General features: G+C 47.8%; 1 protein-coding gene across 2 annotated transcripts; it reads left to right on the top strand.

Moving 5' to 3' along the window:
* Positions 1 to 7,251: 7,251 nt before the first annotated feature.
* Lztfl1 (leucine zipper transcription factor like 1) lies at positions 7,252 to 20,277 on the top strand. Of its 2 annotated transcripts, none has more exons than XM_070017535.1 (10): positions 7,252 to 7,447; positions 8,985 to 9,109; positions 10,237 to 10,431; positions 12,919 to 12,979; positions 14,620 to 14,691; positions 15,948 to 16,013; positions 16,101 to 16,178; positions 17,024 to 17,200; positions 18,432 to 18,535; positions 19,850 to 20,277. In XM_070017535.1, the coding sequence occupies exons 1-10, from the start codon at positions 7,445 to 7,447 to the stop codon at positions 19,866 to 19,868; spliced, it is 900 nt and encodes a 299-aa protein (XP_069873636.1). In that variant the 5' UTR covers positions 7,252 to 7,444; the 3' UTR covers positions 19,869 to 20,277. The 2 variants fall into 2 exon arrangements, with proteins under 2 accessions (XP_069873636.1, XP_069873637.1); XM_070017536.1 differs by lacking the exon at positions 7,252 to 7,447 and adding an exon at positions 8,564 to 8,807.
* The last annotated feature ends 783 nt before the right edge of the window (positions 20,278 to 21,060 follow it).

Below are 21,060 nucleotides of genomic sequence, written 5' to 3'. Positions count from 1 at the left end.
AGTCTCATCTCCAATTAACCAGCAAAACTACAAGTAAAGGGGTTAGCTCAATAGGCACAGCACCACCTTTGAGGGGGGAAAAAAAAAAGCCAAGTGAGAAGGGATGTTCAAGGCAGAGGATCAGCACAAGAAAGAAAAAAGTAAAGCAATAGGGGAAGTCATGTTGGGTGAAGAGAGAGGAGAGGAAGAGTAGAAGAAGAGCAGAAAACTTGAAGACATAGTCACTCGGGTAAAAATAACCATTCTAAAGGATAAAAGGACAATAGCTTAGCAGCTATAAAGCCCAGAGGACAACACACACACACACACACACACACACACACACACGCACGCACACACACACACACACACACACACACACACACACACACACACACACACACACACACACACACACTATCAAAAAGTTTCCACGAAGCCAACACAGCCCAGTGAATTTTCCAGTTTGGGAGCAAGAATAAAAACATGGCTGATGAAAAGAATATTTAGTTAAAGCCGGGCGCTGGTGGCTCACGTCTGTCATCCTAGCTACTCAGGAGACTGAGATCTGAGGATCACGGTTCAAACCCAGCCCTGGCAGGAAAGTCCGTGAAGACTCTTATCTCCAATAAACTACTAGAAAACCAGAAGCGGCGCTGTGGCTCAAGTGGTAGAGCACTCATCTTGAGCTGAAGAGCTGAGGGACAGCGCCCAGGCCCAGAGTTCAAGCCCCACGACGAACAGAAAAAAAAAAAAAAAGAATATTTAGTTAAGGTGGCAAACAACTGAGCTGATAGGGTGACTAGGGCAATCTGAGAAGAAATAGAACCTTTTGAGTGCGTGGGTGTGATGGAATGAAGCTCCTGACAGGAGACCAAGGAAAAGGCTGAGGGGCCAGAAGAAAACAGAGCTCGGGGGTCCCAGCTAAGTTACAATCAGTTGGAGGCCAGGTGGGGTGTGTGTGTGTGTGTGTGTGTGTGTGTGTGTGTGTGTGTGTGTGTGTGTGTGTGTGTGTGTGTGTGTGTGTGTGTGTGTGTGTGTGTGTGTGTGTGTGTGTGTGTGTGTGTGTGTGTGTGTGTGTGTGTGTGTGTGTGTGTGTGTGTGTTGAAAAGGCAGCTTTGGATTTCAGGACATCTAGTCATACAATGCCACAGACACACAGGAAGCACGATAGGGAAGTGGGGATCCTTTACATGGGGCAGTTTGGGGATCCAACCCGGATCAAGGGATTTGGGAATTAGGGTGTTGGAGAATGGCCAGAAGGGTGGAATGGTCCATGTGCAGCTTCAAGGCAAAGGTTTACTGCTCCCAACCCGCCCCCTCTCTCCCTCCCCTCTCCCCCCCCCCATGGCTGCGCTGCTGGGAGGTGTGGGGTAGATGCATGTCCGTCCATATGACAAGGACTACACACGCTGGCTGGCGGGTGATGAGCTCCACATTCCCACGAGTAGTGGCCCATCATGGAACTTCATAAAAGCTAGCTTTCTTCAGTGGATACACACACACACACACACACACACACACACACACACACACACACACACACACACACACACACACACACACACACGATGGTAAAAGAAAAACAAATGCCTTGGGAAATGATCAATTATACAGGTCTCTAGGCATTCACAGAAATTGAGACCAAAAGGAGGATATTCTTAGGAGAGAAGCACAAAGGCACAACAGCTATGTGCATCTGCTCACAGAATAGTTTATCAAAATGGACTCAAGGAAATGGACACAAAAGGGTTTTTTGGTTATCTGTTTTCATTTGCCTTTTGTCTTTTTTTGTCTTTGGAAGGGTAAGCACAGAAATGGAAAATGAACTATCCAACTTGTGGGTGGGGACAGGAGAGAAAAACTGGGAGAGAGTGAGGGAAGAGGTGACATTATTCAAAAAGAAGTGTCCTCTTATTCTTACTTATAACAATACACACACACACACACACACACACACACACACACACACAAAACAGCAAAACAAAGAAGCCTGCTGTAGGCAGCTCCCGCCTGTCATCCTAGCTACTCAGGAGGCTGACATCTGAGGATCACAGTTCAAGGCCAGCCTGGGCAGGAAAGTCCGTGAGACTCTGATCTCCAATAAACCACTCAGAAAACCGGAAGTGGTGCTGCAGCTCAAAGTGGCAGAATACTAACCTTGAGCAGAAAAGCACAGGGACAGCATCTGGGCCCCGAGTTCAAGCCCCACGACCGACCAAAAAAAAACCCAACACTGAAAATAGCTTCTTGTGAAATGAGGAACTACTCTATAGACACCTTTGATCCTAGCCCCTTCCCAGAAAAAAAAAAAAAAATCTCAGCTACTTGCTGGGCACTGGTGGCTCACACCTGTAATCCTAGCTACCCAGGAGGCTGAGCTCCGAGGACCTGTGTTCAAAGGCAGCCTGGATGAATCTTTTATCTCCAATTAACAAACAAAAAAGCTGGAAGGGAGACATGGCTCAAGTAGCAAAGCACCATCTTTGAGTGAAAAAAAGGCAAACAAGAGCATGAGGCCCTGAGTTCAAGCTCTAATACTCTCTCTCTCACACACACACACACACACACACAAAACAAAAAACCCTATATGGGAAAGGAAAAACAGCAGACCAGCAGTAGGTACACTATGGTGACAGGAAAACCACAGTGTGGAATTACACTGAAAGACCAATCTTTTGAGTCCAGCCTCTTGCATGCAATTGTACTAGAGACTTAACTTCTCAGCTTGTGCAGTTACAATTTGAGGAAGTAGCCAAGGTGGTGGTGGTGGTTGAACAACATAAAGATACACAATAAAAATCAGCATACACACACACACACACACACACACGACTCTAAACATTAGTCACTTTTTTAAATCGAGTGTCACACTTTCAAATTCAAAAAGGCATGAGCCTACAGAACTCTTGTTGAAGTAGGGTAGCACTGAACTGTTCTTTCTCACAGTTGGAATTATTTGCTCTGGTGAGCAACCCAAGCTAGTCAACAACCTGCAGTACAAGTTCAGCCCTTTCCCATGCCAACTTCATTACTTCGAGGCTGCACAGACATCTTCTTGATTTGCTATTTGGACAGCTTGTGTAACACCATCCACCTCTGCTGGGCAGACTGGCCCACAGTGATCTCCTTATCTCCTCGGTACAGAGTAGATGAAAATAGAAGCAGCAGCTGATGCAGTTTAAAAAAAGAATCCCCAAGAGCTGGGAAGGTGGCTCAGTGGTAGAGCGCTTGCCTTGCATGCCTGAGGCCCTGGGTTCGATTCCTCAGCACCACATAAGCAGAAAAAGCCAGAAGTGGCGCTGTGGCTCAAGTGGTAGAGTGCTAGCCTTGAGCTGAAGAGCTGAGGGACAGCGCCCAGGCCCAGAGTTCAGGCCCCACGACCGGACCCAAAACAAAACAACAACAACAACAAAAATCCCCGACCCACAAACATCTTCACAAATGAAACACAGGCAGTATACATTCATAACTCCCCCTGCTCCAGCAGTAATAAGCTTAGCAACGTTCACGGGTCATTGTTTGTGGGAAAATACACTTTGTTTTCTCAGCAATCCTTTCATGTCATAAAAGCTTCTGTGAAATTCCCAGTGTGAGAGTGTTTGTGTGTGTGTTCAACAGAACCGTGCTAACGTGGAAATTTTACCTGAGCTTCGAGAGCGAGCGCTGTGGGGGTTGGGGGAGGAATGAGAGGCCCTGTCCTTAAGGATCTCGCAATGAGGCTGATTCTAGCCAGATGACACTTGGGAGCCCAAGCGAGGACAGAAAGTCTGGCCAAAGGTGAAGTTGGGCGGAGCCGGCCTCCATCTATGGCTGCTGCTCTGACAATCCCTTTTGAGTTTACTTGGAAAAGAACTAAACACCTAGGAAGCTTTCTGCATCATCTGCTATGGTTGAGGATAAAAATGTCTGGCAAGAAACGAGAAGAGAAACAACTGTCCCAGAAACCAGAATCTGCATGAGAACAGTTGCTATGTGCTATCTGGTTTTGCTTTGGGAACTGGCTCTATCACACCGCTTCAAGACCCTCGCTTTGCATTCTGAGGCCTTAAAGGGGCGACCATGACCATCTGGATGTCTCTCCACCCCTCTAGGTAGAGTCAGGTGTCTGCAATTCCGTTCCAGAGCTCAAATGCATCCAACTGTGATCAGTTTTAAATTGCAATCTGTAGTAGCCAAAACAAATACCAAAACGCCATCATGAAAATGAACTCTTCTGGGCTGGGAAGGTGGCTCAGTGGTAGAGTGCTTGCCTTGCATGCATGAGGCCCTGGGTTCGATTCCTCAGCACCACATAAGCAGAAAAACCAGAAGTGGCGCTGTGGCTCAAGCGGTAGAGCGCTAGCCTTGAGCTGAAGAGCTGAGGGACAGCGCCCAGGCCCAGAGTTCAGGCCCCATGACCAGACAGAAAAAAAAAAAAAAAATGAACTCTCTTAGCTGGGTGCTGGTGGCTCAGCCTGTCATCCTAGCTACTCAGGAGGCTGAGATCTGAGGATCACGGTTCAAAGCCAGCCCGGGCAGGAACATCTATGAGACTCTTACCTCCATTAAACCATCAGAAAATTGGAAGTGGCGCTGTGGCTCAAGTGATAAGAGTGCTCACCCTGAGCTTTGAATAGCTCAGGGACAGCACCCAGGCCCAGAGTTCAAGATCCACAACCGACGATAAAGAAAAGAACTTAAACCCCCACTCCCAAAATTAATACACCACTCACTACATAGACTAAGAAGAGAAAGAGGGAAGAATGGCAAATAAACATATGAGGAAATGATCAACACCCCTGGCCATAAAGAAAATGCCAATCAAAACAACTGTGAGATTTCATCTCACCCCCATTAGATTGGCCAACATCAAGAATTCTAACAACAAATGCAGGTGGGGCTCTGGAGAAAAATTAACCCTACTACTAGTGCAACCACTCTGGACAGCAGGCTGGAGGTATCTCAGAAAACTAAACATAGCTCTTCACTACGCCCCGGCGGCCATACTACTCTTGGACATCTACCCAGAACATCACAAGCCAGGATACAGTAAAGACCTTAGCACAACCATGCTCACTGGCTGCACCATTCACTAAAGCCAAGTTATGGAAACAGCCCAGATACCTTACAATAGATGAATGGATCAAAAAGAAAAAGTGTGGTCCTTATACATAACAGAATTTTACACAATCATTACAAAGCATTAACATGTCATTTGCAAGAAAATAGATGAACCTAGAACAAATCGTGCTAAGTAAGCTAAGCCAACCCTCAAAGAGACAAATGGTACGTGTTTCCTCTCATATGCAGAAACACAGACTAAAATACACCAAGACATGACTCTAGGCATTCACACACAGTAAGATTAAAGAAGGAAGCCGGGCACTGGTGACTCATATGCCTGTCATACTAGCTACTCAGTAAGCTGAGATCTGAGAATCATGGTTCAAAGCCAGCCCATGCAGGACAGGCCTTCAATTAACCACCTGTAAACTGGAAATGGAGCTGTAGCTCAAAGTGATAGAGTACTAGCCTTGAGCAAACAAACTCAGGGCCAAACAAAGACTAAAGGAAATATTCTCTGGAAGAAATTGGCAACATTGTCCAAAGAGAAATATACTCATTACCTAACTTAAGAAACTGGCAACCGCAGGGCGCTGGTGGCTCATGCCTGTAATCCTAGCTACTCAGGAGGCTGAGATCTGAGGATCGCGGTTCAAAGCCAGCCCGGGCAGGAGAGACCGTGAGACTCCTATCTCCAATAAACCACCAGAAAACCGGAAGTGGCGCTGTAGCTCAAGTGGTAGAGCGCTCGCCTTGAGCTGAAGAGCTGAGGGACAGCGCCCAGGCCCAGAGTTCAAGCCCCACGACCGACCAAAACAAAACAAAACAAAAAAAAGAAACTGCAACCCCTCCGTACATCACCTTAACAATAAAAAAATTTTAATTAACTCTTCTGTCCACAGTCAACTAATGCCAAGTTAACCCCTCTGTACAGTATGTTCACAAATAAGATTAAATTAAATTTAAAAAAAACTAATGCCAAATGTCCTCTCCTGTTTTAAATCTCTCAACATAAGCCTACGAAACAGGGCTCACCTGTTAGCTACCTAAATGCCTCCTGTTTGTTTTCCCAGCCTGCTAAGTGAGCCCCCTTGATGGACTAAATGCACTCAAATGGGGGGGGGGGCTTGGAAATAATCTCTGCTTACAACAACTTTTCTAGGACCCGTGTGTCTTAAAACAGTGGTCTGATGATTCCTGGGTGGACGGCGTAACCAATATTTGCAGATTCTAACTATTCAAGTTAGACATCATCCATCAGAAAGCCAGGGGAGAAGGGAGAGGGTGAGGCTGGCAAAGTTATTTGTCAAACAAGCTTCTCTGGTGATTCTAGAGTCTGTTTTTGAATTCATTACTCTTTCAGCCAACCTATGTTTTTGCAGTTATTGTAAAAGCAAAGAGGTGCTAAATTAAGAGACTTTTGCCAGCAGCCCAAGGGGAAATAATATACGGAGTAAGGGTTTCTGGGGGGCTATCTGGAGGCTGGAATGCTCACAGGTCAACCTGTCTCAGAAAGGTAGAAACCCTGAGAAAAATAAAGGTGTACAGACCCCCACACCTTATACCCTTTGAGCGGTGAAGTCTGAAATGCGTACTTAATGAACTATGTCACTTGGGGGCAGAGGCAGGAGGGGGGGAAATAGGACAAAACTATGGAAAGACAAAACTATGGTGCTATTGACCAAGAGGCCTGGCACTCATAACCTGACTTAGGGAACTGTAACCCCTCAGTACAGCTACTTAATGACAGCAACCACAACAATAGAAACGTATTTATATACTGTTTTGTAGAATCTCTTTGTACAACTACTTAAAGACAATTTTTAAAAAATGGTAAGCATCTGCACAACACCTTAAAAATAATAAAATCGTGATTAAAATAAATTATTTGTCAACTAAATAATAACCACAGTCTGAAATTCGCAAAGACCACCACCCAGCGCAAGGGTAGGAAAGCAGCCCCAGAGGTCAGCCCCACAAGCTAGGCCCCAACCATCCTGAAGCGCGCATGCGCACTGGGGACCTACCATGCCCCCCCCCCTCCCCGGGTTACCAGGGGCAACGGCGGCCGGCCCTCGCGATCAACGTGCACCACAAGGCGGGACTTCCGGAGGCAACGCCAGCCAATTGGGCGCGGCGGAACGAGCTCGGTGCCCAGACACTTCCTCGCCGCGTGGTCCTCACGGACCAATCAGAAGCCGGTACAGCCGCGCGGGGGGGGGGGGGGGGGAAGGCCGGCGGCCGCGCGTCCTCGCGCCTCCGTTCCCATTAGCAACCGGAGGCTTCCAAACAACCTCCCGCTCCCTCCGACCACTGTCGGTCCCGGCTAGCGGGAGGGGACACGCGTCAACGCGGCGGGCAGACCACTCACCTGCGGGCTCCCGCCGGGCTCGGCTCCGGACTTCTCCCCGCCGCCGCCATGGTGAGTACAGCCGAGGCCCCCCGAGCAGCGCCGGCTCGCCCGTGACGGCGGGCCGCTGGGCGGCGCAGGCTCCGGGGAAAGCCCTGGGCCCCGAGAGGCCCGGGCCGCCCGGACACCCCTCCGCCCTGCGGGTCCGGCGGCGAGTGGGTTTGGAGGAGACGGCGGCGGCGCTGGGCGGGGGGGGGGGGGGGGGGGGGGGGGAGGCGGACGTCGTTGGCGCATGCGCACACGCACACATTTGGCCTGCCCCACAGGTGGCCGGTGTTGAAGGGACCTTCGCGCATGCGCACACGCGCACCTTCGGCTCCCTCGGCCCCGCCTTCGCCTCTTGGACAGGTGGCCGGTGTTGAGGGGGCCTTCGCGCATGCGCACACGCACACCTTCGGCTCCCTCGGCCCCGCCTTCGCCTCTTGGACAGGTGGCCGGTGTTGAAGGGGGAGGGGGGGGGGTGTTCTTGGTGGGACGCTCGCGCATGCGCGCACGCACACCCGCGCCTCCCCTCGCGCCTTCGCTCATTCACAGGTGGCCGGTGTTGAGAGGGGGCGTTCACGCATGCGCACACGCCCCCCACACTCAGGGTTGGTTTGGTTTGTTGGTGTTTGTTTTTGTTTTTGTTTTTTTTTCCCCCCGCTCCCTCCTTCCCCCAGACTTGAGTTCAGTGCCCCCAGCTTGCCTTATCTCCGGACGATCACAGTTCGAAGCCAGCCTCGGCAGGAAAGTCCCTGAGACCCTTACCTGCCAGTGAACCCCCAGAAAGCTGGAAATGGAATGGTGTGTCCTGGTGGAGGAAAAAGGGGGAAAAAAAGGTTAGGGAAAGAGCCCAGGGCCCAAAGTCAAGCCCCAGGACCGGCGCCAAAACAAACTAAAAAAGCAGACGTGGTATGCATTTGACGCTATGTTGGGAATGAACCATACAACTGGGGGGGGGGGGGGCGGGAAGGGGGACCTGGCCCCAAAAGAAATACACTCTTCATCTGACTCACAGAACTGTAACCCCGCTGTACATCACCTTTATAGTAACAATTTAAAAAAAATCCAAGAGTTCGAGGAGCTTGGGGAGGAGAATTGCAACTTTAAAAGAATCCACCTTTCCAATACGGGATCTCTTCATCTCAGGGTCCCCCATTCATGGCATTTCTTCCAACCCATTTAAAAAATTTCTGCCACTGAGATCTGACACTCCAGTGACTGCGCTTCAGCGTTGCATGGTCAAGATCATGGATCTGCTTCCCTGCACCCAAAAATGAGTAAATGCTCACCAAAGGACAGACCAGCCAAACAGAACACCAGCAAAGAAGCCTCTGGGACACCCTAAGCCACACCGACTTAATTGACATCTACAGAGTATTTCTGGCTTTTGGTATGCATAATTTGAGATAAGAGTTTTACAGACTTCTCTGCCCAGGCTGGCTTCAAACTGGGATCCTCAGGTCTCAGCCTCCCGAGTAGCTAGGATGAGCCGCTGGCACTTGGCCTTCCTGTGTTTTTGTTAGTTTGTCAGTTTTTCATGACTAACAACTTGCTTCTGTTTTCTCAGGCAGAGTTGGGCTTAAATGACCACCACCAAAATGAAGTTATTAATTATATGCGTTTTGCTCGTTCGAAGAGAATCTTGAGACTCAAAACTGTAGACTCCTGCTTCCAAGACCTCAAGGAGAGCAGGTATCAGGGAATTCATTCATTCTTTCCTTTTTTTTTTTTTTTTTCCTTTTTCTTTCTTTTTGGTGCTGGTCTTGGGGATTGAACTCAGGGCCTAGGCATTGCTCTTAAAACTTCTTTTGCTCAATGCTTACACTCTACCACTTGAGAAACAGCTCCATTTCTGGCTTTTGGTAGTTTATTGGAGATGAAGAGTCTATGAACTTTGCTGCACTGGCTAGTTTCAACCCATAATCCTCAGATCTCAGCGTCCTGAGTAGCTAGGATTACAGGCATGAGCCATTGGTTCCCAGGTTTCAGGGAACTCTTAAGGAAACCAAATAAGAATGTGGATCCTTTCTGGTGATGGGTATGGAGATGCTGGGGCGGAGGTCATAACAATCCATTTCTAAGATTATCAAAGGTGCAAGTTATCATACGCAGCTAAGAGTAGGTTAACAATGCTATAATTGATCATGGGGGTCATTTTTGTGGAGTAGGATGGGTTTTTTAAATTATTTTTTTTTCCTTTGAGTCCCAAGAATACTAAATATTTAGTGAGAGATTGTTACCATTTATCCCTCACAGGTGTTTACCAACATGTGTATTATTCAGACAACCAGTAAAATGCCACAGAAATAATAGAAAAAAAAAGGTGAAACTGTTTGTGGTGACTTATAAGTTATTAAATGAAATAGGACAAATTTAGATTTAAATAAATTCTTACTGAAAAAGTTAAAGAATAGGTGAAATTTAAAAACATACAGGAATGTTTGTCAACATGCATGTTTAAAGAATGTGCCACAGTTTGGTCCATTGAATATGAAAATTGACCTTAATTTCTTTCCCATCTTTTATTGACAAAGAAGACAGTTCCTAGAGAGCTTTTTACCTGTAATCCTTTTAGAGTTCAGGAATATGGGTTGGGATCTGGTAAGCTGCTTTTAGGCTTCAGGAATATGGGTTGGGATCTGGTAAGTTGCTTTTAGGGTTCAGGAATATGGGTTGGGATCTGGTAAGCTGCTTTTAGAGTTCAGGAATATGGGTTGGGATCTGGTAAGCTGCTTTTAGGGTTCAGGAATATGGGTTGGGATCTGGTAAGCTGCTTTTCTTGTGTATGTAGAAGCTGGGATCCCACGTGTTTTTCTCAGGCTGGTGGAGGAGACCTTCACCGCAGACGAAGTCTCCGAAGTCCTGAATGGGTTGCAGACCGTGGTCCACAGCGAGGTGGAGTCAGAGCTCATCAACACTGCTTATACCAATGTTCTGCTCCTGCGGCAGCTGTTTGCACAGGCTGAGAAATGGTACCTAAAGCTACAGACAGACGTCTCGGAGCTAGAAAACAGGTAAGAGAATTTGTACCCACAGTGGTACAGTTAGGGCATGACATTGCTGCTTTTCTTCTTGGAATACTGGGGCAAGAAACTTTGGGTAGGCTAGCACAAGGTGCTGAGCAGTCTCTTGGGCACTATTCAGCCTCTCTGTGTCTGTGTGTCTGTTTGTTGGTACTGGGCTTAATCTCAGGGCCTGGGTGCCATCTCTTAGCTTTTGTGCACACTTAGCTTTTTCACTCAAGGCTAGTGCGCTGCCACTTGAGCCACAACTCCACTTTTGGCTTTTTTTTTTCTTCCTAGTTATTTGAAAATAAAAGTCTCATGGACTTTCCTAGCTGGGGTGGCTTTAAGCTGAGATCCTCAGTAGATATGATTACAGCTAGGAGCTACGGGCAGCCAGTTTCAGCATACTTTAAAGAAGACCTCTAAAGCATATGAAGCTGTGTTCATGCACCATTAATTGCTTATAGCAGCTCTTTTTGCCTTGGGGAGTATTATGGTCAGTCTTTATAATCAGCTAAGAAATAAAGACTACGTAATATGTAACGAGAAATTAATTCAAATATAATAATTACCATCAGTTCAGACACATAGCAGTACAAGCTTATTTCTAAGTTATTGCATGTAAAACTCCTATGTTTATCTTTTTTTTTTTTTGGGGGGGGGTCCAGTCGTGGGGCCTGAACTCTGGGCCTGGGCGCTGTCCCTCAGTTCTTCAGCTCAAGGCTAGCGCTCTACCACTTGAGCCACAGCGCCACTTCTGGCATTTTTCTTTTTGCTTATGTGGTGCTGGGGAATCGAACCCAGAGCCTCATGCATGCAAGGCAAGTGCTCTACCACTGAGCCACCTTCCCAGCCACTCCTATGTTTATCTTTAAAATACAAAAGGTTGGTTGAAACGTTGTTGAGCCTAACAATGTTGGAAAGCACATTTAGTTTTACAAACTACAGTAAAGGCAGTAAAACTGGAACTGCCTGTAAGAAAAAGCCTATCAGCCAGGCTATAATATAGCCTGTGGCTCACGCCTGGTTTCTCAGGAGGCTGAGATCTAAGGATCATGGTTCAAAGCCAGCCCAAGGTAGGAAAGTCTGAGAGATTCTTTATCCAATTAACCAGCAAAAAATGGCATAATGGTATAGAATGCCAGCCTTGAGAGAAAAAGCGAAAGGATCGAACTGAGTCCCTAAGTGAAGAAAAACTCAAGTCCCAGAGAAGAAAAACCCACAAGAAATAGAGAGGGTGGCAACTCCGCCACACATGCCACAGCAGAGTAACCCATGCTGGCTCCCGTGGAGTGCCGACCAACACTACAGACAGACCGTGGACAGGGAAGGGAAATCACTGACCTCGTGCAACTGGGAGGTGACCCGAGAAGACTTGGAGAAGCTTAGAAGAGTTATTTGTCAGCTTTACTTTCTCTTTGCAAACCATCAGGTGGCGCCCTCACCCCAGCTACCTTTCCTAGGAAGATGAGATGCTATTTTCAGGAAATGTTGTAGATGAATTTCATTTTCCGAGAGGGCTTTATTAAAAATCAGATCATTAGCAAATGGTGTTTATTATGAAATAGAGTGATCTCTCCAGGCACCTCAGAGATACAGACACACAGAGAAATACAGATTCACTCATGTAGTAGCATTAAGCTTTATTGCTAGCAGTGTCTTATTATATGTGTAACAGGGCCATAGAGGCTCAAGCCTGCGATCCTAACTAATTATGAGGCAGAGACTGGGGGATTGCAGTTTAATGCCAATTTGGGGAGGAAAAAAAAAAAAGCCATTATGAAGGGCCAAGAGGAGTTTCATTTTGACTAGTGGCTGGGCATGGTAATGCGTGCCTGTCAAACCAGCAGCACATGGAAGCAGAAATAGAAGGATCGCGTTCTAGGCTGGCCCAGGCATAAAGTGAGACCCTCGTTCAAAATTATCCAGTGTGAAAAAGGGCTGGCAGAGTGGCTCAAGTAGTTTGGTATACTACCCACTTAGCAAGCCTGAGGCCCTGAGTTCAAATCCCAGTCACACAACACAAAGTGCCGAAGATGATTCAATTTGCATCCACATCTAGTGAGTCCATTAGATTCTCAACCATTTGTAACTATTATTTACTTGTTGTTGTTGCTGTTGTGTTGGTTGTAGGGCTTGAGCTCAGGGCCTGGGCACTGTCCCTGAGACTCTTTGTGCTTAAGGCTCTCTACCACTTGAGCCACAGCACCACTTCTGGGTTTTGAGGGTTAACTGGAAACAAGAGTCTCATGGGACTTTTCTGCCAAGGCTGGCTTCAAATTACTATTCTCAGATCTCAGCCTTCTGAGTACTTAGGATTACAGGCATGAGCCACTGGTGCCTGGTCCTATTACTTACTTTTGATGTTGTAAAGTTTGGTCTAATTTGTGTTCTTTAGCTTATGATAGGTTGGTTCCAGTGATTTTTATTAGTCTTTTGTTCTGCTTAAATATATTGTAAGTAAATATTCTTCTTTGTTTGCTTTTTATCCTCAAGAGAATTATTAGAACAAGTTGCAGAATTTGAAAAATCAGAATTTACATCTTCAAATAAAAAGGTAATTTTTGGTCATCCTTAGCCTGTCCCTCTTAATAGCAAGTATTTAAAATGTTCAAGGCCCTTAGACATTTGTAGGGTAGCTGAGAACTTTCAGGTTAAGAGTAGAATTCACAAATTGCCTGTGAGATTTTGCAGACAAAAGAAGTTTGGAAGTAACTGTTAAAAACGTTTTTGTCTATTGTCCCTCTCCCTCCCCCTCCAGTCCATTCTGAAGCTCAGCCAAGCAAACTATTCACCCAGCTGTTACACAGCACTGGCTTCCGAGGGAGGCAGACCCAAGTTCAAATCTTAGCTGTGTTGTTCCCCAGCTTTGTGACCTTAAGCAGGGTATCCAAGGTCACATGGAGGCAGTAGTGGTAATTACTTGTCTTTCTCACATTGTCTTTCCGTGTGATACTACTTAGCATCCCATTTCACAGGTGCACTATCCCATCTCTGTTGTCAATACCTGAACGACTGCTAAGTTGAACCCACACACAGATACATAGAAATGCTTCCTGGTAAGGCCTGTGGCTCATACCTGCAATCCTCACTACTCAGGAGGCTGAGATCTGAGGGTCGCAGTTCAAAGCCAGCCTGGGCAGCAAAGTCTATGCGCCTCTTACCTCCAATATATTACTCAAAAGAAAACCTGGAAGTGGTGCTGTGGCTCAAGTGGTAGAGCACTAGCCTTGGGCAAAAGAAGCTCAGGGACAGCACCCAGGCCCAGTGTCCAAGCACTAGGACTGGCAAAAAAAATGCTTTCTGTTGATGCCTTTGGGGCTTATTTTTGGCTGAGAAAACTCCGGGTCAGAGGGCATGGATTCTTGTTTTTACTACCTTCTATACAACTGTCAAGGTATCCATATGAAGTTAGTGTTCATCTGTAGCATAAGCCTAAATCTCAGCAGTATTGCAACTTTGAGCTCCCTCCCTTCCTCCCTCCCCCTCCCCCTCCCCTCCTCCCCTCCCCCCTCTCCCCCCCTCCCCCTCCTCCTCCTCCTCCTCCTCCTCCTCCTCCTCCTCCTCCTCCTCCTCCATTTAAAAGTTGGGAACCTGACATCTCGGTGGAAATGCTTGTGTAGCCATCTTCTGCTTAGAAAGTGCACATTCGGCCAGGCACCGGTGGTCACGCCTGTAATCCTAGCTATTCAGAAGTTTGAGATCTGAGGATGGCGGTTCAAAGCCAACCCGGGTAGGAAAGCCAATGAAACACTTTTTTTTTTGGTCAGTAATGGGGCTTGAACTCTGGGCGTAGGTGCTGTCCCTGTACCCTTCAGCTCAAGGCAAGTGCTCTACCACTTAAGCCACAGCGCCACTTCCGGTCTTCTAGTGGTTTATTGGAGATAAAGAGTCTCATGGACTTTCTTGCCCAGGCTGGCTTTGAACTGTGATCCTCAGATCTCATCCTCCTGAGAAGCTAGGATTACAGGCGTGAGCCACCAGCGCCCACTGTGAAACTCTTATCTCCAATAAACCCAAAAAAACTGGAAGTGGTGCTGTAGCTCAAGTGGTAGAGCTCTAGCCTTGAGCTGAAGAGCTGAGGGACAGTGCCCAGGTCCAGAGTTCAAGCCCCACAACTGACAAAAAAAAAAAATGCACATGATGACACATGCTTTACTCAGGTGACCACAACTTGAGCTCTTTCTTTTGTTTCAGCCCATCATAGATATCACAAAGCCAAAACTTGTTCCACTTAATGAAGGCGGAACAACGGAACTCCTAAACAAGGTAATGTGGTCATTTTGAGAAGGAGATAACCTCTAAGTCTACACTAGGGTAGTTGTGGGTGGAAGAAGGTTGTAAGTCTACAGCAGAGTTTGATGAGACGGTGCCCAGCTGGCCAGAAAACAGCATGCTTGCCTTCTCTCATCTTTCCATGATACAGTGAAGAGGAGATTTCTTTTTGTCAGACGTGGGGCTTGAACTCTGGGCCTCGGCGCTGTCCCTCAGCTCTTCAGTTCAAGGCGGCAAGTTGCTCTACTACTTGAGCCACAGCGCCCCTTCCCATTTTCTGGTGGTTCATGGGAGAGAAGAGTCTCTAGGACTTTTCCTGCCCAGGCTGGCTTTGAACTGTGATCCTCAGATCTCAGCCTCCTGAGTAGCTAGGATGACAGGCGTGAGCCACCGGCGTCCAGCTTAAGAGGGTATTTTTTTTGGACAGTGTTTATTGATGGGCTTTTGAATTTGTGATCCATATAATATCTAGGATTTTTTAAAGTTTCTAAACATGATCAGAATCCAATTTTTCATGATTCCTATATTCTCAACATTCTGCTAGAGATAAAACAAAGACTCCTACCTGATAATAATACCTGGACTTTCACAGTCAAAAATCTGGTAGTTTCACTGGAAGGACAGAGCCAAGATAAGAGAATCCCTTGTGTTCTGTGCCGTCCCAGGGGTGCAGTGATCCAGGTGCTTGGGTAGGGTGGCCCCTGGGCTGGGCCTTGGAGGCGAAGGCTTTACTCTGTCACAGAGAAGAAAGGAAGGACTGTCAGGCCAAGGAACACAGTAGTCCGAGTCCCCGCTAAGCAGTGCTTGAGTACATTGAGAAACAAGACCAGACAGTCACACGGGGCTCTCGTGTCCTGGCTGCCCTGTCTCCATCAGAACCCTTCTGGCTTGAGCAGGTGCACAGAGTTTACAGATGTGGTGTGTTTGGGATGAGCCATGCAGGAGCTGGAGGTCAGCAGCTGGAGGGACGGAAGGGATGGGGCTATGAAGAATGGCTGAGGAAAGGGCTGACAGAGGGGTGCTGTGTTTCAGGGAAAAGGGGCAGGAAGTCTTAGAGCAAAGTTTACTCCAAGGTGTCGAGGCTGGTGGGCCGAGAAACTGAGATACTGCCACTGACCAGGGCATGCGGGTTTGGTTCTTGTTTTTGGAGTATTTGTTTTGATTGTATTTAAGTTCTGAAGTGAAACACTTAATTTCAAATAATTTCCAACTCTGAATTACAATAATGAGACTTGAATTTCCTCACCAAGGAAATATTGAGACTACAGGAAGAGAATGAGAGGTTGAAATCAAGGCTGAAAACCATTGAAACGCAGGTAATTGAGAATTCCTTTCACAAAGTTAGCAACGACCATTACCTCAATATTAAGTACCCAGTGTGCTCTCTCTAAACTTGGTTACAGGTTACAAATGCACTGGATGAGAAGTCCAAACTAGAAAAGGCACTTCAAGATTTACAACTTGACCAAGGAAATAAGCAGGTGAATTCAAGTTTGAGCTATCTCACATTTTCTAAGTGGAAAGAAGTTAAAAGTTTACAATTAAGTCCTACTTCATCCTCCCCTCCCTCTCCCTCTCCTCACCCAGTAGGAAGAATGCCCATTTCCTGCCCCGTATTGGAGAGTTAAAATCTTGAAAACACACAAAGACTCAGTCATCATTATTATCTGATCATGTTGCCTTTTAAGTAATGCCTGAAGCATACACCTGCTGAATTTTTGATAGAAATGTTGTTTTGTGGGGTTTTCCTCCTATCTAGACCATCTGAAAGAATTCAGTTTTTTTTTTGGTTGGATGTGGGGCTTGAACTCAGGGCCTGAGCTTCTTTTGCTCAAGTCTAGTATTCTGCTACTTGGAGCCACAGCACCACTTCCAGTTTTCTGCTGGTTCATTGGGGATCAGAGTCTCACGGACTTTCCTGCCTGGGCTGGCTTTGAACCTCGATCCTCAGATCTCATTCCTGAGTAACTAGGATGACAGGCGTGAGCCACCAGCACCTGGCGATTTTTTTTTTTTAAACCAAGGATTTTTTTTTTTATTTTTTTAAGTTTTCAAAATGAAACTTGGTTGCCATCTTAACTCAGGTACGCAGGTGTTGACACCTGCTCCATTCCGTGCAGACTGGGATGCAAGTCATTCCTAAGTCACATTTCATACGTTTACAAGTCGGTGACTGCTGAGCATTTGCTCTGGGCGAGACACGACCCCTTGGGCCCAGGGTGCCCCGGGTCTACTGGTAACCCCGAGGGACCAGCACTGCCCACAGCACCTTCTAAAACACCAGATCTCAACAGGAAGCCATGCTCACCTATTTCCTTTTCCTAAGGACTTGACCAAGTCCCAAGACCTGAGTGACTTGGAACACACAGTGGCAGCTCTCAAGAGCGAGTTCCAGAAGACCCTCAGTGACAAGACCGAAAACCAGAAGTCCCTGGAGGAGAACCTGGCCACAGCCAAGCACGACCTCCTCCGGGTTCAGGAGCAGCTGAGCATGGCCGAGAAGGTGCGGGCCGCGGGCCGGCTGCGTGTGCTTGTGTCTGCTTAGATGATGCGCGCAGCACTGCGGGACCCGGATGACGGAGATGAACCCAGGGCAGCTGTGTGCTCAGACAGCGGTTCTCGGGGTTCTGTGAATGATGGTACTCGGGGCACGGGCACACTTTTTAAGTTTAGACCTTTTCTTGTATCTTCTTTTTTTTTAGTTGGTCATGGGGCTTGAACTCTGGGCCCGGGCTCTGTCCCTCAGCTCTTCAGCTCAAAGCGAGTTCTCTATCACTTGAGCCACAGCGCCACTCCCAGTTTTATTGTATTACCTTAATGTTAGTTATGTACAGAGAGGAATGACATTCTTCTTCTTCACCTATTTACAGTAGGGTGCTAAAGTTTAATTTTAAAAATCCTTTGCCTGAGTTCCTGGTCTAAGATTGCTCCACAAAATAAAGTGTAAAAGGTTGGCTTAAGTATAAAATACCTTCATAGCAAGCTGGAGGCCCTGAACTCAACCTCAGAACTACTAAAAGAAAAAAAGAATTAATTATAATAAAAAATTTTCTTCCTAAAATACTGGCATTGCTCTGGGATTTAAAAAAGGATTATGTTTATTTTACCTAAAAGTTGGTTTAATACAGGTTCTGCTGGGGGTTGGGTAACAACGGAACAAGGATGAGTAATAAGTATATATGGTATCTTCTGTGTGTGCACGCACACATGCATATATATTGGCTTAGTTGGATTTCATAAAGCTTTCTGATGTTTGGGATATAGTATACTTGAATCACTTTGCCTACATGTTATGGGGAAGTATTACAATTGTATTGGCTTCTCATTTGAAACCATGTTTTTAAACATTTAGATAAATGAGTACATTTTGTAAGGAAATCAGAAATTAAGCAAAGAATCAGTAAGTTTAGAGCAAAATACTTATTTTTTGCTGGGTGCTGGTGGCTTATGCCTGTCTTCCTAAGCTACTCAGGAGGCTGAGATCTGAGGATTGTGGTTCCAAGCCAACTCAGGCAGGAAAGTCTGTCTCTCTCCTCCAATGAACTAGTAGAAAACTGGAAATGGCAGTGTGGCTCAAGTGGTAAAGTAGTAGCCTTGAGCGAAAAAGCTCACAGACAGGCCCTGAGTTCAGGCCCCACGACTGCCAAAAAAATTTTAAAATGCCTTTCCATCACACATGTTATTCTCTGCATAACTCTCTGTTAGTAACAGCTGGCATTCTTTTGCTTGCACAGGAATTAGAGAAGAAATTTCAACAGACAGCAGCCTATCGAAACATGAAAGAGATTCTCACCAAGAAGAACGACCAGATCAAAGACCTGAGGAAACGACTGGCGAAGTAAGGAAGCCGCTGCCCCTGCGCCATGTGCACCCAGCACGCAGGCCCTGGGCCGAGGCCCCGCCGTGTGCACCCAGCACGCAGGCCCTGGGCCGAGGCCCCGCCGTGTGCACCCAGCACGCAGGCCCCGGGCCGAGGCCCCGCCGTGTGCACCCAGCACGCAGGCCGAGGCTCCGCCATGTGCACCCAGCACACAGGCCCCGGGCCGAGGCCCCGCCGTGTGCTCCCAGCACGCAGGCCCCGGGCCGAGGCCCCGCCGTGTGCACCCAGCACGCAGGCCCCGGGCCGAGGCCCCGCCGTGTGCTCCCAGCACGCAGGCCCCGGGCCGAGGCTCCGCCGTGTGCTCCCAGCACACAGGCCCCGGGCCGAGGCTCCGCCGTGTGCTCCCAGCACACAGGCCCCGGGCCGAGGCCCCGCCGTGTGCACCCAGCATGCAGGCCCCGGGCCAAGGCTCCTTCACTTTGTTCAGGGTTTCTGTGCGAGAGAAGCAGGGCCCGCTGCCTGGCCTGGCCGTGGGGCGCACCAGGCCGCTGCTCTAGCTCAGCCAGAGCTTCCCACGCTTCTGGCCGTACTGGGTCTTGCAGTGAAAGTCACGAAGCGGGAAAGGCATCTGTAGACACTTCTCCTCTATGGGGTCTGCCCACTCCCGCGTCATCTGCCAACCAGGGTTAGCTTTGTCATCCGTGGTTTTGCCTAGAAATTCAGCCAGTCTTTTTCCTTTATTACGTTACAGAGTACAAATCAAAGTGTGTGTGTGTGTGTGCGTGCGTGCGTGCGTGCGTGCGTCAATACTAGGGCTTGAACTTGGCTGTCCCTGAGCTTTTTCACTCAAGGCTGCTCTACCACTTGAGCCACAGCTCCACTTCTGCCTTTGGTTGCTAATTCATCAGAGATAAGTGTCTCATGGATTTTCCTGCCTGGATTGGCATCAAACCTCAGTCCTCAGATGTCAGCCTCCTGAGTTGCTGGGATTACAGGCATGAGGCACCAGCACCTAGCCAGGAAGTGAATTCAGCATGAGATTTGGTCTCACAGGAGCTTCCTGACCCGTAACTCACGTTGTCACTGCTGTGGATGTTGAGCTGAGGGTGGTACTCAGCCATCTGGGATCTAACTGCTGAAGAGAGAGCACTGAGTCCCATCCTAACTCCCGCACATACCCAACTCCTCCACAGTAGTGACCCAGAAAAGAGAGAAAATGGTGCCCTGCAGCACGACTGCGCTAGCCGCTGGAGATGGTCAGGCAAACCTATCTGACAGCTGTTAGGAGAGCCGGGACCAAAGGCCTCATGGCCGTGCTCGTTTACATTCCAGATACGAGGCTGAAGACTGACTGACGCCTGAAGATGGCCCCCAGAGCCTGCCACCCGGCCGCGGAGCCGCCCCTCCCGCCGCGCGCACGTGTTCCCAAGTACTTTGTCATCTATCTAGTCTCGCTCCTATTTTTCTAATATTGAAGCTTTGCTTTTAATGCTTAGAATGAAGGTTCTTACTTTTCAGTTCTCTTGCCGGAAGGGGGCTGTGCGCTCAGGGTCTGCAGTCTCCGTGTGCATGCAGAGAACGGTTCCGTGCAGAGGGTCTTAGCCTGTGTGTTCAGATAAAGAGTGTCTTTTTAAAAAAAAAAAAAAAAACTAGAGAAGCTGGTATGCCTCTCATCATCCATTCCCCAAAGGTGAAAAGAAGTAAGAGTGGTCCAAGATAGCGATTACAAATAAATCTTATTTCTGTTTTTGAAAATGAAATTCCGCTGTTTTCTCTTGCTGGTAGCCAGGAGGGGAAGAGCGTGTGAGAAGTAGAATTGCAACTTGGTTTTTTTTTTTTTTTTTGGTCGGTCGTGGGGCTTGAACTCTGGGCCTGGGCGCTGTCCCTCAGCTCTTCAGCTCAAGGCGAGCGCTCTACCACTTGAGCTACAGCGCCACTTCCAGTTTTCTGGTGGTTTATTGGAGATAGGAGTCTCACAGTCTCTCCTGCCCGGGCTGGCTTTGAACCGCGATCCTCAGATCTCAGCCTCCTGAGTAGCTAGGATTACAGGCGTGAGCCACCAGCGCCCGGCTTGCAACTTGGTTTTTATGTGAGCAACTTCGATGAAACCCTGTGTATTCTGTTCCCACTTGTTTGATAATAAAATCAGAAGTTTCTGAATCCCTGAAAGTTAACCACTCAGGAATGAGGGGTGCATCCATAGCAGATGGGCTTCGGCTTCTGCCTAGAAGCACAACTTAGCTTCTGGCTTAGCCACCGTTTGTGTGGCTTGTTCCGTTTGGCTTATTTGCATCCTTTAGCACAGCACAGTCTACCACTCAAGCTACAGCACCACTTCTGGTTTTCTGGTGGTTCATCGGAGATCAGTGTCTCACAGAGTTTCCTGCCTGGGCTGGCTTTGAACTGTGATCCTCAGATCTCAGCCTCCCAAGTAGATGACAGCCGTGAGCCACCGGCACCTGGCCCTCTGTCATTTTGCTGAGTGGCTGTAGCGGGAGTAGGCTCTGTCCCTGTGGTCTGGACATGGCTTCTGAGTAGCAGGT

The sequence above is a fragment of the Dipodomys merriami genome, unplaced genomic scaffold (assembly GCF_024711535.1).
Source record: "Dipodomys merriami isolate MVZ:Mamm:240054 unplaced genomic scaffold, mDipMer1.0.p SCAF_125, whole genome shotgun sequence".
In the NCBI taxonomy this organism is placed as follows: domain Eukaryota; kingdom Metazoa; phylum Chordata; class Mammalia; order Rodentia; family Heteromyidae; genus Dipodomys; species Dipodomys merriami.
Note: the sequence above shows the minus strand (reverse complement) of the source record. Positions and strands in the feature narration are given on the sequence as shown.

Excerpts from the sequence above, each read along its gene's own strand:
- Lztfl1 (XM_070017535.1), top strand. Across the intron at positions 10,432-12,918 it reads GTCTCGGAGCTAGAAAACAG|AGAATTATTAGAACAAGTTG; the intron begins GTAAGAGAATTT and ends TTTATCCTCAAG. Across the intron at positions 16,179-17,023 it reads TTGACCAAGGAAATAAGCAG|GACTTGACCAAGTCCCAAGA; the intron begins GTGAATTCAAGT and ends CCTTTTCCTAAG.